The following is a 15,748-nucleotide window of genomic DNA, read 5'->3' on the forward strand; positions in this document are numbered from 1 at the left end:
GGCGTTTAATTCATTTCTGTGCTCATCGTACAGTCTCTGTCTCTCGTTCAAAAACTCTGCACGGAGCTGCTCAATCAATGCTTCTTTTTCGGACTTCTGCCCCTGAAGGCTGCGTACCTCATGCTGATACCAAGTCGTCGTGTTCTTGTATTCCTGTAGTAGATTCTCTTCAAACTCGCCCTTACGCCTCGTTTCCTCGTTCAGCCTGCCCAAGTTACTTTCTAATTCACGCTGAAGCTTTGGTAGGCGATATGATGCCGTGTTACTTAGGTGCTGATCGTATTTTTCTAGGTAGCTGTGTATGCTATCATTAATGTGGTGTGCCATAGCGTCTAATCTGCCTAGTAACTCGTTTGACCGTAAAGCCAGCGCTGTCCATTGTTCTGATGGACCGCTAGCAACAGCTTTGTCAAGCTGTGATCTTTGCTCTTCATGTTTGGCGAACAGATTCTGAATTTTGGCTTGAGCATCTTTCAGCCGATCTTGGAGTTCTAAGATTTTTGACTTATGTTCCGCTTCATTTCGTGTTTTTCCTTGTTCGTGCAGAGTTAATTGCTGTTCATGAAGTCTTGACTGGCCGATGTTGAGATCGATTTGATGTATTCCATCCCTGCTAGCTAAGTCCAATTAGCTAATGTTCCTCACGTTCAATTCGATAACCCAAAATGTACATGTTTCGGATATGGTGTCCTTATAGTGCTTACTCAATGCTTGATTATGACTACTAGATTTAATTGGAGCTGTGTTATCCTCTATAGATATCCATTGACCCTTATTCTCGTGCTTAGCTTGAAGAGATTCTATCTTGCTTCCACTGAACTCGCCACGAATAACTGGCTGAAATGACGATTGATGATTTGCAGTAACGCCCACATCACGATAAGCTCCTGGCTGTGTTGACGTGCGATTGGCAAAATTGAACTTGACCCGATCGATAGAGTGCATCGTTGGTGTCATATCAACTGTGGTTGATGTCTTCAGCGTGGCATTTTGCGGTGGCGGAGACCTAACGAATTCGACATTGGTGACTCTTGTCGAGTTAGACCCATAGTCAATAAAGCCGGATGTGCCACGCGTCTCACACGCCCAACTAAAGGCAGCGAACATAATGAGTTCATAGAAATGACTCGATTACAAGTAAGCATGACTCTAGATTGGGTTGGATTACGGAAAGGAAACACTCGTTGCCTTCGAAATGGATTTTTGCTCACCCTACAGAGTTCTCTTTGTTAGGTAAACCATACAGACGCTGATAAGACCTAAAGGCTGAATGGAGAGGCAGCGAAGAAGGATGCCACACACTGTGCATGAAAGAGAAGTCATTTTGGTCGGACCTATTTTCAAAGAATTGTCCTCAAGTTGTACGCATCCATACCACACTAGTGGCTACTCTGGTCAAATGTCAGGCATTAGGTGGTACATGGGAGCTCTATATGACAAAGTCTACCCAGATGCTTAGTTGGGGATGCTCATGATAATGTACACGTATTTACCAGCCTTGGGCTGTAAGCTCCCGAACTCTTGAGATAGTGGCCTTGAAGCCAATCCTGAATCTCGTGCGCCAGCGCTCACTCGCCAGCCTCTTTCGCTTCTTTCCAGGTCGTTCGTGAAACTTCTGCTGCTGAAAGTCTCGGCGTATCTTGTTCTGTCCAACTTGGACGGCTAGCAGCTTAAATGATCTCGCAATATCCACGTTGCTGCCGACATAAACTGTACGACCAGTACGTGGAACCAAGCGTATTTGTGCCCGAGGGGCAACAGGCGCGGTGTGCCGCGACTGCTTGCTTGACTGCAAATCGGTGATGTCAATACTAGACGCAAAGTCCTGCGCTAGATCGGAGTCGACTTCTTCGTCCCTTTGACCATCCTTTTGGCCACGGAAGGCGAAGTCGTATGACGAGCTCGTGGGTTTCCGAATGTCGAGATCAGCAATGTTCTCGATAGTACGCGGAGGACGTGAAGGATTGCCCCAGTTGAAGGACGAGTAATTCTGTTGTTGAGTCCTTGATGGTGACGATGTGGAGATATGTGTGGCTCTCGTGGACTCGTTAGAAGAGCGCATACATGAAGTTGTCGACATGTGGCTCTTTCTGGAGAGGATGCTTGCTAGTGCAAGATTGTGGTATGGCTGAGGTCGTATCGGAGCGACTCGAACCAGTGAAGTCGTCGTCGAGCGCACAGCTGCTTGAGCAGCGCGACCGATTTCCGCCCTGCAAGGAATGTTAGTAATAGAAGATAGAGATAGTCAATTGGAACGGAAAGAAGACATGCATCTTTCAAGGCCGGGTTCAGAAGGCGGAACGATAACTCGTAGCCTCTAATACGATTGATTGATCATTCGATGACGGGCTTCGTGACCAGAGCCTCAAAGTCCGCTTCAACGGGAAAAAAGTTCGACTCCACGAGGCTAGCAACGCCTGGGGGTGTATCTATACCCAGATTGTCTGCAGATTATCTACGAAGGAGAAGACTACCGGTATGTCTGACTTTTTCTATGTCCACGGCTGGGGTCAAATTCGAGCCTCGATACCTACCTCCCTGATCAGCCACAGTGGCTTAGCTGCGTGGCACTGGGCATCTGGCCGATAACAGTGATAAGCTGCTCAAAGCAGGCGCCTTGATAGTTAGTTAACCTAGGTAGCTACATCCTTAGGTAGGCAATTGAGCTGCGTCGCAAAATTGAGAACTGCACTACCTAGGTATCTACCTCCTGCGCTTTTCATGTCGATTAGGTACCTTTCTCTACCTCCCACGAGCCTGACACCGCGACACAGGCATCGGTAGATTAGCCCTCGACGTATATCTTCTTGCACCGGTCACGACCCCGAGCCTGATAATACGACGTGCGGCATCTACTTCCGCAGTTTTCGCCAATATGTCCTACCATCCTTACGGTGGCGGTAAGTCATCATCGAACGCGCTGGCCATGTCCCTTCACGGCGGACGGCACGAACCCCCCGGCCCCAACCCGGAGCGTAAGAGAGACGTGAACATAGCTAATCAAGTGTTCAAGTGCCTGGCTTCGGCCCGCCGCCTACCTACAACTCGTACCCCGGTGCCAATGGCCCGCCAGGCATGTCACCTGCACCTGGTCTTGGTCAGTACTGCCCGAGAAATACTGCCTTCTGCTATTCATCCTCACGCTGACCGCCGTGAACAGGACCTCCACCAGGCATGTCTGCCCCAGGAATGGCGCCACCACCTGGCGTTCAGCAGCCCAGCATTACTCAAGCTAATCGACCCAGCGGCATGCCATCCAACTTCCAGGCCCCCCCGAACATGCCTAACATCAACTTTAACGCCCCCGTAATTCGCCTGGGAACCCTCTCGGGGAAGCCCTCCGCACCTGGCGCACCAAGTCGCAAGGACAGTGAGACCCCGACATCGGCAGGTCCGAGGGCCGGCATTGGGATGGATCGCAGCTTGGACCAGGCTCGCCAGGCTATGCGAGAGAACATGCAGTCGCTGGTACCACCCACTAAAGAAGAAATCATCCGTACTATATTTGTCAATGGTATCACAGATGGGGTCGGTGGCAACTCAGGCGTTGAAGAGATCTTAGGGACAGCAGGCAAGCTACGGCGGTGGGATCGAACCGTAGACTCTAGTGGAAAAGAGTTGGAATTTGGCTTTGCTCAATTTGAAGACACTGAATCGCTTTGGGTTGCGTCAGAGCTATTCCACGATGTTGAGGTGCCCAAGAAGAAGCAGACACCTTCCGACACACATGCCACAGACGATGAAACCTACGAGAAGCTCGACAAATCACAACTCGGCTTTCGATTTGATGAGAAATCAACAAAATTTTTAGAGGATTACAAAGAAACTAGGACAGATGAGGCCGGTGCAGAGGCTAGACTCGAGGTTGCAAGAGGTGCGTTAAAGCAGCTGATTAAGAACCTGTTTTACCCTCCAGTGCGATCCAACGCCGATGCGGATGGCGATGTTGCTATGGGAGAGGCCTCAGTCCAGAATGGAGAAAATGTCGAAGTGGTTAATATCCCATTGGCACAAGAAGACGAACTCTCCGAGATTCCCGCTGAGATGCGGGAGACTGTAGCCGCAGAAATCGCAGCTTTTAGAGACCGAAGCATACAAAGGGATATGGAAAGATTGAAACGAGAAGAAGAGCTTGAGGCTCTGGAGCGGCAGCGAAACGGTGCACCTAGGCATTCAAGATTGGCCTCGCCACCACCATCTAACACAAATAGTATACCACTAGGACCCCGGGGAGTACCTAATGCGCCATCTGGTCCTAAAGGCCTGAAATCGGACCTAGGTAAAGATTACAACCGGTCCGTCAATTTTGTCAACGGCGGTGTAACCAATGGTGCGGCGACATACAATAGAGATGAAGATGATGACCCAGCGAGCGACGAGGAACTTGAACGACGTCGTGTCGCGAAACAAAAGTTGGAGGCCGAAAAGGCTTATTTGGATGCCGAGCGACGTTGGCTCAACCGAGAAAAGTCTCGAACGGCAGCTCTAGAGCGAGAAAAGGGCCGTGATGTCACAGATGAGGAAAACGCCGCTGCCAGGCGAGAAGAGGCATTTCGGTGGTTGCAAAACTTCGACGACGATGCAGAAGCCGCACGAAAGAAGGAGGATTACTATAAAGATCGTAGTGCATGGATACGCGATCGTGCGGCAAAGAGGGGGAGAGAAATTGCTGCGGATGAAGCCGATCGTCAAGCAGAAGAACAGGATCGGATCAAGGACGAAGCGGAACGTGAGCAGGCTCGTGGTATGGCCGATTCATTCCTCGAGAGGCAAGCGCAAGAAATGGAGCAAAGACAGCCTAGCAGAACTGCCCTGGCAGCACCACAACCCTTCAAGTTGTCGCTCGGTGCGGCTGCGCAAAAGGCTCAAGCACAACGTGCTGCTCCGCAAAGGAAAACAATTGCCGAGGTGGAGGGTCTTCTGGAAGATGAAGACGAGGACGCAACTACGAGGCGACAGCTTGTACCCATCAAATTTGAGCCAACTGCGGCAGCGGCTATGTCAGATGAGGAGCGCGACCAAGCCGTCCGGGCTCTGGCACAAGAGATTCCCAATGAAAAGGAAGGTCTTTGGGAATGGGACGTCAAATGGGACTACTTGGATGAGAGTGTCATTCGCGAAAAGTTGCGTCCTTTTGTGGAAAAGAAGCTGGTTGAGTATCTTGGTGTCCAGGAACAACTGCTTATTGAGGTTGTGGAGGAGCATCTCCGGAAACATGGTCAACCAGGCGAGCTAGTGGAGGAGTTAGCAGAGGTATGATGCTACCCCTCTTCCAAACTTTTACTTCTTGTTCGTTCCTTGTGCTAACACCATATCATAGGCCTTAGACGATGAGGCTGAAGCCCTAGTAAAGAAGCTTTGGCGAATGGTGATCTTCTTTACGGAGAGTGAGAAACGCGGTCTCTCGGCGTAATAATGTGACTAGCCACTAAAGAGAGTCAAAATGTAATAATAGCTATCGGGTCTCTTGATCTGGCGCGGAATACGGTCTTATTGTTCGAAGCATGAAAACATATGCTTGCGGCGAGACTTACGTCGGTTCAAGATGCAGCAGGCTTCGAGCTGCTACCCAAAAATTGAAGTAACGGTCATCTATCAAGCATTAGTCCATGATACAAAAACGAAAGTTAGGTTGTGTAACTTTTCCAAGACAAGCTAGAACCCCGTTACAATGACAACAAGGTTATGGAATTCTATTGTATCATCTAATGACTAAGCTAATAGTACCTACAATTAGCTCTGTATATTCCCAATTAGATGCCTAAGTTAAGGATTATGAGTTCATCAGGAGCCGAGGTCCAGGATTTGGGGATGCCCCACAGCATCCTTGATCCCCTGCTTACATTTCGATGTCTCGAGTCTCCTCATGCCCATCGTGCTAAGTAATCCCCCCAAAAAATAAATAATTGAGGAAAGTGAAGAAAAATAAGGGAAATGACTATTCAACTCTTAATAATTCTCTTGTTTTGATACGATATCGTAGCAGCGCTTGCCGTAGCCTACAAGCTTGCATGGCATAGGAGTTCCGTCTTTAAATACCTTGACGCCACTATAACACGCGCTTCGAGAAGCTCCTCCATTGTTCTAAATAACAACCTGACTCTCAAGGACATAGACATATCAAAAACATGACCGCGTCATCGAATACCAATCTCCCACCCGGACTCTCGTCATCACCTCCTCCCGTCCCCAACGTCCTTGTCTCTTTCCCTGCACAACACATCCTCCTCGTCACCCTCAATCGCTCCAAGCAGCTCAACGCCATCCCCCGACCACAACATCTCGCACTCGACGAGCTCTGGACGTGGTATGATGAGGAACCGTCTCTCCGCTGCGCCGTCATCACAGGCACGGGCCGCGCCTTTTGCGCGGGCCAGGATTTGAAGGAGTGGAATGAGAATAACAAGGCGGCGAATACTGATGTCCCGCCGCGTAATGAGAAACCGAGGTTAGCAATTCACTCGCACTCATAAGCTCCCCTACATTCATACACATCTAGAGCACTGGTATTACCATGATGATCTCGCTGACTCGAGGATTTTTCGAAAATCAATAGCAGCCGGATGCCGTCCGGCGGATTCGGCGGGCTTAGTAATCGCGGGGGCAAGAAGCCTGTCATAGCGGCCGTCAACGGCATATGCTTTGGAGGTGGAATGGAGATGGCTATCAACTGTGACAGTAAGAAAGCACCTATGAGAATACCGCGTTGAAGTGGTTCATTTCTTTCTCCTCGCTGGAGAGGCGGGTAGCTAACTCTATGCGTATTTACATAGTGGTCATCGCGACGGAGAAGGCCACGTTCGGTCTGCCGGAGGTGACGATAGGCGTTATCGCGCTGGCTGGGGCGCTGCCTCGTCTCATGCGCTCGGTCGGTCGTCAGCGCGCCTCTGAGATGGCGCTTGGTGGGAAGAGTTATTCGGCTGCGGAGATGCTGAGCTGGGGCCTCGTTAACGAGGTCACGAAGGACGGGGAGGATGTCGTTGCTGCTGCGCTGAAGTGGGCGGGTAGGATCGCGGGCAACAGCCCTGATTCCGTCATTGTCTCGCGAGAGGGGCTGAAGATGGGTTGGGAGAGCGTTGGACCGCAGCAGGGGACTGATATCATCAACCAGGGTTGGTATGCTAGGATCGAAAAGGGCGAGAATTACGTCGAGGGTGTTAAGAGCTTTAATGAGAGACGAAAGCCGGCTTGGAAGAATAGCAAGTTGTAGGGAGATGGTATGGGATAACTGATGTCTTATTTAGCCTTTTCCCTCTGAGCATACTAATGTCTTCTCACTTTGAGCATTCCTCTGACTATACTATCTAGTAAAGATGCAAACACGCTTTGATATTCTTTATTGTGTATATAGGACATTCATGATGCTCATGTTTCTGATGTGGGCGTGATTGTGTTCATGAAGAATACGATCAGTCATGTATAATTTTCACCACTAAGCATTCCTTTTCGGAATATGGTAAAAACGACTTGTATCAATAACGCATCTCACGTAATTCCAGAGCACAAGTCAAAAGACTAGACGTGAAAGGGTCTTGCTAAGTATAATCGATTTCTCTCAATTGCTCTTCATCTCATATCCGTTAGTTTGTACTAGTAGCCACAACACTTCGTTTCATAGCAACGGCCGCCTTGCCCTGAGGTATTCTTAGTACGAACAGGGGAATGCTGAAGAGTAGTGGGGAGAAGGTTGGGGAAATGCGGAGAATAGGACCCCTTACATCGCGGAGAAATTGGCACACAACTCCGTCACGAGAACTTCCATCAATCACAGCATTGTTCACGATGAAGAAACCTGGAGAGCTGTGCAGCCTAGGCTTGACCTAGCAAGAGAAAGCCTCGTGGAGCTGTTGCTGCAATTTAGCCATTTGCTAGGTTTAATCTGCAACCTTGCGCGACGCCGTTCGTAATAGGTGGGAAGCATTGGAACGAATTATGAGGGGACTCGAAATTGGAAATTATGGAAATTGGGGTTTACCGAGCTCTGGCGTAGAGGCGAGGGGATAAAGGCTTTGTTGATTCCCTCATTGGAGCTTTGGGGTATCTCTTGCCTTCTGATTCTCGCAACGCTCGTTGAGGGTATAATTAGCCAATATGCGTTCCTCGAATCTTATTACGCTGCTCTCGGCCGTTGCCGGTGTGGTTGCCAGCCATGTTGAGCTACCAGCCAACATGCCACGAAGTATCGAAGAGTTTCGAGAGAAGCATCCATACAAGACAAAAAGGTCGTGCAAGGACGGTCACCGACCAGTCGTCAAGATTCGATCTTCCAGAAATGATACAGATGACGTCTCCGACGAGTTCAAAGCTGGCCTAAAGAAGGCAAACCATGGCGGTACTCTATACCTGCCTAAGAACAAGCTGTTTGTTATAGGCAAGCCGCTTGATCTGACTTTCCTCGACGACGTTCAAGTGCATTGGGATGGCGAGGTCAAGTTCACCAACGACACCCCATACTGGCAAGCCAATGCTTTCACACATCCTTTCCAGAACAGCTTGATGTTCTGGAAATGGGGCGGCAAGGATATCAAAATCTACGGAGACGGCGTTCTAAACGGGAACGGTCAGCGATGGTGGAACGAATTTGCTGGTCTCGAGATTCTAGACCCAGACAACGAATATCTTCGACCGATTCTGTTCTACGCCGAGAACACCACCAACTTCGCAATGGAAGGTATTCATGAGAAGGACTCACCCTGCTGGACCAACTTTATCGTGACATCGAAGGGTATCTCGTTCACCGACGTCGTGGTCACGGCCCAGTCCAACAATGCTACATCTCGGCCTAAAAACACCGACTTCTTCGACTCGTTGAACGTCGAAGATGTCACTGTCAAGCGGGCGTGGATCAACATTGGGGACGACTGCTTTTCCCCGAAGTCCAATGCCTCTAATATCCATGTGGACACAATGTACTGCAATGGCACCCACGGACAGTCCATTGGCTCGCTAGGCCAATATGCGGGAGAGATGAGCTTTGTCAAGGATGTCGTTATCGAGAACGTCTGGATGCTCAATGGCCAACGTATGTCATTTCCGAGGGCACTTTCCCCTTTTTTTTCGAGAAAATTAAGTGGCAAATCCATTCGATTGTCAATCTCTTTTACTTGTTGATTGCATACACTCCAACACCAGTTGTTCCCGAAAGTGATTGCTGACTTCCTTCTGCTGTAGATGGTGCCCGACTTAAGACCTGGGCTGGTCCAGACATTGGATATGGTTTCATTGTATGTCCCCTATCACATCCCTATCAACGTATACGGCCACTGACCAAAGGCAGGATAACGTGACCTTCAGAAACTTTTACCAGGCGAACAATGAGTACTCTGCCTTCATCGATTCATGTTATTTTAATGTAAGAACGCAATCTAGCAAGCCGCTGCTGAGCGCCTTTTATCAATACTAACAGCGGGACCGCTAGATCGACACCGACACCTGCGCCAAGTATCCGTCGCAAATGAATATAACCAATATCGTTTTCGAGAATTTCTCAGGCTACACGAGCGGTAAATACGGCCTCGCTGTCGCCAGCCTGACGTGTTCAACGAACCCCGACGCGGTATGCGAGAATATCACGTTCAAGAACTTCACCGTCACGTCCCCGTGCAAGGGGGATCCCGTCATTATATGCGATGGCATCAAGGGCGACACGGGAATAGGCTGTGTCAGCTCCAACAGTACCAAGGCTATCTCTGCACTGTCGAAGACATGCAAGGTTCCCCTGGCGACTGTGAGCCCAAATTTCTGAGGAAGACAAGAAAGCCTTGACCTCGTTAGTTGACGTTCGGATGGACAGGTCTGGCTGTATATTTTAGATCATGAGTATATAATAAAATCAAGCAACTTCATCAAGCTTCTAATATACAGCTTTGAAAGGCTCGACACATGGCGGCAATCCTTGCGCTTAGGTTTGATCTCATCGATTATTCTGTCAGGTTAACTAGTGAAGGCAAGCATAGCCAGTTCCTCCCTACTTCGCGCGGTATGTACATCCAAGCAAAATATAACAAATCCCGAACCTTCCCGCCTAGCGCGCGCAGTAACGCCAGAGACAACATCAATATACACCGTTGAAATATAACCCACGTTCTCACAGGCTACCTCAGCGTAACACTCACCCTCGTCAACCTCTGCCTCACCGGCCGGAACGGGAACCTCCGCCTTCCCTGCGCATCTATTTCATTCAAAGCATACGTATCAACCTCACGCGCCACCTCCCCCTTGAACGGCAGCGGCGGATTCGCCCAGACGGCCGTGACGGCGTCGTGGAAGCACTCGATCTGGATGCGGCTGAACCCCATCTCCGCCGCCCGGCGCATCATATCGTGGGCCATGGCCTTCATGAATCCCTCCCCGACGGCGTCCGCGCGCGTCGCCGTGCCCATGCGCTGCAGGACCTGTCCCGGCGCCGTCGGCCACGGGTCATCGCCATCGTCGTCATTCCTGCCCAAGGCCTCGTAAAAGCTCGCCGACGCAGGCAAGCGGCCCGTCACGGGGGCCACGAAGCGATTATCCAGGGCGTAGAAGGCGTCGAAGGCGCACGCTATGCTCACCAAAGGCGTGTCCATTTGCCGCAGTAATTCGTCCTCGTCAACACTCGTGTCGTTGTGGTCAAAGTGAAGAGCGCCGCCGAGGGAGGCCGAGGAAGGGTTCTTGAAGACGTATTCTCTATCGAAGATGCCGAGGGAGAGACCGGAGCGTATCTGATGCTTTATCAGGAAGTGGCTTGCTTGGTAGAGCCCGTAGAAGCGCGCCGTCTTGTTGTGCGGGTAGAGATTGCGCCATAGGGGCGAGCTGAAGACCTTTGGAGGGGAGGGGTATTAGTGGTTGCATAACGAGGTGATCATGGATAAGGGTAGGTAGGCAGTGATGGCGGTGGATACGAGTGGGAATCATGGTTAAGAGGGTTGTTATTATGAGTTCCCGTGAGGCTTGGTTAAGAAGTTACATACAAAGCTGTGCGCGAAGATAGCTTTCGCCCACTCGAGATGCTCGAGTTCTAGAGGGCGAATCTCATATCGTGGTGACAGTTTAACATCGCTCATCGTGAGGCTATACTATTACTCCCATCAAGTATGAAGAGCCGAAGTTATTGATTCATATGATTGTGATAGGATTCCCCAATAAAGTCAGAGAGTCGCGGTAGAGTAGCGGCTGCTTCTTTAACCAAATCATAACCGCAACGACTCTGGCTAGTAGGGCTTCGAGAGAGTTTCGCTTAGACAGCTATTGTCATAGCCTATTGACGCAGTGTGGAAGTTTGTAAATGGGCGTCAAGCACCACCAGAAGGACTGAGACGCGATGCGATACACGATGCATCATGTATCTACTACTTATACTTATTATACCTCTCTTCAGCCCATATCGTGGGGCCTAGATCCAAGCGAAGGAGCCCACCAAACTAAAATCAATAGATAGAGTTCTCACTAGCTAGCCTAGTGCAAGCAGGTAGGTAGTGTTTCAATAGATAGGGAAGTCTGCCCAGCCGAGAGAGTTTCCGACAATCAGCTGCAATTTCGCGCAGATGCGTTTTCGTCCCCGCCAATCATGGTGACGGGCGTTTCGCGTCATGGCGCCCTCATCGTTGCATCTGTTGTTGTAACATAATTCAATGAATCGATATATGTGACGACGGGCTTATGTCTTGATTCTGCTTATTATCTGCTTGAGTTCACGATGCGGTCGTATCTACCTATTTTGTCGAGGATCGTCGTGTCGAATAGACGCGTGGTATTCGTGAACGTGCGTATCTGAATGCGTCGATCCTAGCGCAAATTGACCCCATCACATCCTGGCCCAGATCCAGTTAGTATGCGCCTAGCATTACATTAGTTTTGCGTTTCCCCCGGCCTCTATTTTTGTAGCTCGAGTTCGCGCATTTCGTCTCTCATAATGTGAGTGCCCTTTCGTACGAGGTGACTGAGTCTGCTGAGTCTACTTACCAGCTTCAGCACACCATGCATTTAACGTGCCGCAGACCTTAATCGCAACCAAGGTAAATGTAATACTCTGGCTTCAAGGCACCTCGACGCACATCTACTTAAGTAACGTCAAAGCGCTGAGGTAGCTCATGGCGATCCGGAACATTCCCTCCTAGATAATCGCATTAGCATCTGCCTCTGTCCCTGTCCCTGTCTGAGTCCAGGTTTGCGCCGGTGTAGTCGCCCCGTCTTCCTCCAGTGAAAACCTAGATACAACCCCCGGATCCAAGACAATGGGTCGACGAGATACAATACTCAACGGCATAGGTTCTACTACAGCACTACAGCATTTTTGAATGACCACGTACTCCCTTCATTCTACACACTAAAGCATCATCTAACCATGGAGAGAGTAAAGACAAAGTTACCACAGCTTAGACCTCATCTTGCGCGATCCTTAAGATCTATGACCCAAGAAGTTAGTCAGTACCACTGAAGAACAAAAGCGTTATTTGGCACACCGAGCTGCAAAGGTTACCGTACGCTCGAATAGAGCTAGGAACTACGAGAAAACCATAACATCACGTCCTTAACTGAAGTGATGACAGCGCTAGTTCACACAAACTATTCATTTCAGCATTTTGTTTTTGGACAACCACTCAATTCATCTATCATGCGACCTAGAAAATGAGGCGCCTCAAAGCTGCCAATCGTAGCTCACCAGAGGCTAACCGCAAATCCCGCACATATACTCGTCCCCTAGACCTCAGACATGCCCATCTTCCCTTCGTTTTCCTCCAGTGACCTTTTCCAAGTTCCTAGACCAATGAGCCGTCCACTCAAATTTTATTTGCACTGAGGCAAAATCAGCAATACCGACCAGGCTCATCATTGTGTAAGATGCCCAAAATGAGAGAGGTATTAGCTTGGCGAGAAGGAAGATCGAAGGTTGAAGCTGGTCCAAAAGCCCTTGACCAGCACGCGAGCATCAGACAATCCTGAAGTCTTATGCTAACCGCTGCTCAAACTCCCATAAGAACTGGAGCAACTTAAAACCCGTTTCGTAGTTTTTGAGCGATGAGTGCGAATTGGGCCGCAGCAGTACCAAAGAACCCGAGGGCACAGTGGGTGCAGCTGAACTAGAAATTATCAACAAATCCCGTAACTGAAGCATCGACGCAACTTCGCAACTAGTGCATATAATTAATCCTGTCCAACGTTCGAGCCTCAGTCTTGGGGGCCATATAGGCTACGTCGTGCCATGACGGAATGAAGTGAATTGTAACATGATACAAAAATAAAAGACCAATGAAAATAAAAAAGGTCGCAAGCGAATGTCGAGAAAAGTCTAATTGTCATTCAAGAGTTCATCAAGTTTTGTCAGGATTCTAATATGCCTGACCTGGTACAGGCTTTCGCCCAACTTGTCCCTGAGATGGGGGAAATTGGTTACCGTTGTTTGGATTCATCGGACTTGGCCCAGGAGGGCTGTGTCGTCGATTCATTCCGTTGGGGCTCTGAGGTCGCTGTTGATGAGGTCCGGGAGATTGGACACGAGGACCGGGGCTCATAGGACGACCACTAGCTGGCGAAGCGGGACGGCCGGTATGTGGGCTCATGGGTCGGCCTCCGGCTGGCGAATAAGGGCGCATATGAGCAGGAGATTGAGGTCGGCCGTTCATGGCTCTCATGGGAGATTCTGGACGCCCCTGGGGAGGAGGTCCAGGGGGATAATTAGGGGTATAATTCGGGCCACGTGGAGGACCACGAGGGCCTCGTGGACCACTGGGGTTCACTGGCGGACCACCATTACGGGGGCCTGGAGGGCCACCGGCAGGACGGGGTTTCACAGGGCGAGTAGAAAGACAGGTCCTAGGTACGACACCTTGTTGAGAGCGGTCGAGACGGATACAGAGGGCCTAGTCTTGAGTTAGTCTATGTGAGTCATTTTGTATATAACGATTCCACTTACCCATCCATCGTCGTACTCGTGGAGGATTCGCACTAGTTGTCCAGCTTGAAGTCCCAACTCATCATCCATAGAGGGCTTGAAGTCTAATTGGACTCGGTGAACAGTAGATGAAGGTGGGCCACCAGCTTCAGCAATGGCTGCAGCGCTCTTCGAAGGGCCTGGCGATTGACCAGGAGCGACTGAGTTCATACTGAATTCGGTACCAGTAGGGCTTGGAGGAACCATGGGCATGGTGAGGTCGAGGGGTTCGGGTGCTTCCTTCCGGGTTGATGCTTTCCGGGCCAATGTAGTCGAAGCACCAAGACTGGCAGCGCCAACAGCAGCGGCAGAAGTAGCCGCACTGTCCGTTCCAGTGGTAGCGGTCATAGTCGGAGTTGCTGGTAAGTCGGTAGTTTGAGCCATGCCCACAATGTTTTCAGGTGAGTCGAACGGGTTGGTAAGCGGCTCTTGAGGCGCATTTCCGGTAGGGGAATTGGCACGGGCGCTGTCATTGAAAGGATTCTCAGGGCTGTTGCTGTGAGCTGTCGAAGGGCGTTCCCACAAGCTGCCACCATTGTCGCGAGTGGCACTCTGGGGGCTTCCACCGGTAGTAGCGAGCATGAGGCCAGCACCCTTGCTCGAGCGTCTCTCATTAAAGGTTGGGTTGAACTGAGTGACAGGTCGCAAGCTGAGCCGTGGTGCGGTGGCGCTAGTGCGTGTGGTGCGAATAGAAGCAGTACGGCCGCCAGCAAAAGACCCATTAATCTTCTCGTCATCCTGTGCACGCTGCTGCTCAAGTTGCTTTCTACGCTTGCTGAAAAGGAACCAGACTAGTAAGCCAATCGCAAATATGCCACCTAAAACACCAATAGCGATGCCTGCCTTCACTGCAGGGCTGCTATCCGAGTTTTCTGAGACCGAAGACCCTGCGGATGGCGTAGAGCTAGATGATGCGGCAACACCTGTCGCACTGAGCGAGCTAGTGGTGTCGACGCTCGTAAGGAAAGGTGTCTGCTGCTTTAGTGTGGTACTGCCTGCTAAAGCGAGGGTTGATTCGTCTTCGAGGTCAATTGAGCTTGAAGCCAATGATTTAGGGAAACTCTCAGTGGCGCTGCTTGCATCATCGCTCTTATCAACTTTGGCGGCCGATGTTTCCTTGGCTGCGGCTGCGGCAGCCGTTGCATCATCCCCAGACTTGATCTTTTGGGTTGTATCTGCTGGCACTCCAACCGTTGTGTAACCAGCAATGGGGCCATCGAAGGTCGCTGACATGGTAGTATAAACAGTCTTATATACAGTTTCTGGGGCTCTCTCTTGCAGCGCGTGCGGTGCATCTTTAAAAGGGTTGAGTTCGTTTGCGACGTTCTCAACGCCTCGGACGAAGTTGTCCCAATGCTGGTGCGCGTGTCGCGCGTGCAGGTGTTTGTGGCTCGGCATTTTGACTATTTAATGGTATTAATAACGTTGGTCATGAACCAATTCTATGATGTCGGCCAGTATCCTCTTCTCGCTTTGAATCCCCGTCAATGCATGTATCCTTCCGAAAGGAATGGGGAGAGTTGACCAATATTTCGTTTCCCCAGTTGGCCTATTAAATGCTCGAAACAGTTCCCAAAACAGGCTGTGATAGCGATTCGATATCGGAAATGCAAACGCGTAGATAATGAGCGTTACTTCGCTTGTTGTAGTACGTACGTGGGTGAATCGAAGGCGTCAAGCAATAACGAAAGGACTCGTGAGTAGGCCTGGCAGCAGTCGTCGTGAGTCAAGAAAAGAGTGTATGGATCCTCTGGGGAGTACAGTCGGGTTGGTTAGGGAGAAAAGCAAATAAAGGAATGAATGGAACTGTACGAGGATCCGAACGAGGATCCGAACGAG

At 50.2% G+C, this 15,748-nt stretch overlaps 6 protein-coding genes across 6 annotated transcripts; 3 read left to right on the forward strand and 3 right to left on the reverse strand.

Moving 5' to 3' along the window:
* Positions 1 to 1,298: 1,298 nt before the first annotated feature.
* On the reverse strand, positions 1,299 to 2,362 carry F5B22DRAFT_384520 (uncharacterized protein). Its single transcript, XM_047971313.1, has 2 exons — positions 2,272 to 2,362; positions 1,299 to 2,210 (listed from the first exon to the last, which is right to left on the reverse strand). Coding segments are annotated over exons 1-2 (723 nt in total). The 5' UTR covers positions 2,274 to 2,362; the 3' UTR covers positions 1,299 to 1,489.
* A 193-nt stretch (positions 2,363 to 2,555) lies between these two features.
* On the forward strand, positions 2,556 to 5,721 carry F5B22DRAFT_619622 (uncharacterized protein). The gene is made up of 5 exons (XM_047975786.1): positions 2,556 to 2,900; positions 3,014 to 3,097; positions 3,161 to 3,172; positions 3,246 to 5,253; positions 5,321 to 5,721. Exons 4-5 carry the CDS (start codon positions 3,250 to 3,252, stop codon positions 5,411 to 5,413), a joined length of 2,097 nt encoding a protein of 698 aa, XP_047827757.1. The 5' UTR covers positions 2,556 to 2,900; positions 3,014 to 3,097; positions 3,161 to 3,172; positions 3,246 to 3,249; the 3' UTR covers positions 5,414 to 5,721.
* A 131-nt stretch (positions 5,722 to 5,852) lies between these two features.
* F5B22DRAFT_619625 (enoyl-hydratase) lies at positions 5,853 to 7,735 on the forward strand. The gene is made up of 4 exons (XM_047975787.1): positions 5,853 to 6,448; positions 6,557 to 6,678; positions 6,774 to 7,633; positions 7,718 to 7,735. Exons 1-3 carry the CDS (start codon positions 6,129 to 6,131, stop codon positions 7,208 to 7,210), a joined length of 879 nt encoding a protein of 292 aa, XP_047827758.1. The 5' UTR covers positions 5,853 to 6,128; the 3' UTR covers positions 7,211 to 7,633; positions 7,718 to 7,735.
* Positions 7,736 to 8,091: 356 nt separating this feature from the next.
* On the forward strand, positions 8,092 to 9,745 carry F5B22DRAFT_649688 (family 28 glycosyl hydrolase; the record flags this gene model as incomplete). Its single annotated transcript, XM_047979211.1, has 4 exons — positions 8,092 to 9,022; positions 9,172 to 9,224; positions 9,278 to 9,352; positions 9,419 to 9,745. The coding sequence occupies 4 exons, from the start codon at positions 8,092 to 8,094 to the stop codon at positions 9,743 to 9,745; spliced, it is 1,386 nt and encodes a 461-aa protein (XP_047827759.1).
* A 349-nt stretch (positions 9,746 to 10,094) lies between these two features.
* Positions 10,095 to 11,042, reverse strand: F5B22DRAFT_638502 (uncharacterized protein; the record flags this gene model as incomplete). The annotated part of the gene is made up of 2 exons (XM_047977595.1): positions 10,095 to 10,799; positions 10,950 to 11,042. The coding sequence occupies 2 exons, from the start codon at positions 11,040 to 11,042 to the stop codon at positions 10,095 to 10,097; spliced, it is 798 nt and encodes a 265-aa protein (XP_047827760.1).
* A 2,158-nt stretch (positions 11,043 to 13,200) lies between these two features.
* Positions 13,201 to 15,688, reverse strand: F5B22DRAFT_384694 (uncharacterized protein). The gene is made up of 2 exons (XM_047971314.1): positions 13,892 to 15,688; positions 13,201 to 13,838 (listed from the first exon to the last, which is right to left on the reverse strand). The coding sequence occupies exons 1-2, from the start codon at positions 15,305 to 15,307 to the stop codon at positions 13,308 to 13,310; spliced, it is 1,947 nt and encodes a 648-aa protein (XP_047827761.1). The 5' UTR covers positions 15,308 to 15,688; the 3' UTR covers positions 13,201 to 13,307.
* Between the last annotated feature and the right edge of the window lie 60 nt (positions 15,689 to 15,748).

Source organism: Xylaria bambusicola (genome assembly GCF_022495145.1).
Source record: "Xylaria bambusicola strain CBS 139988 unplaced genomic scaffold F5B22scaffold_45, whole genome shotgun sequence".
NCBI lineage: Eukaryota > Fungi > Ascomycota > Sordariomycetes > Xylariales > Xylariaceae > Xylaria > Xylaria bambusicola.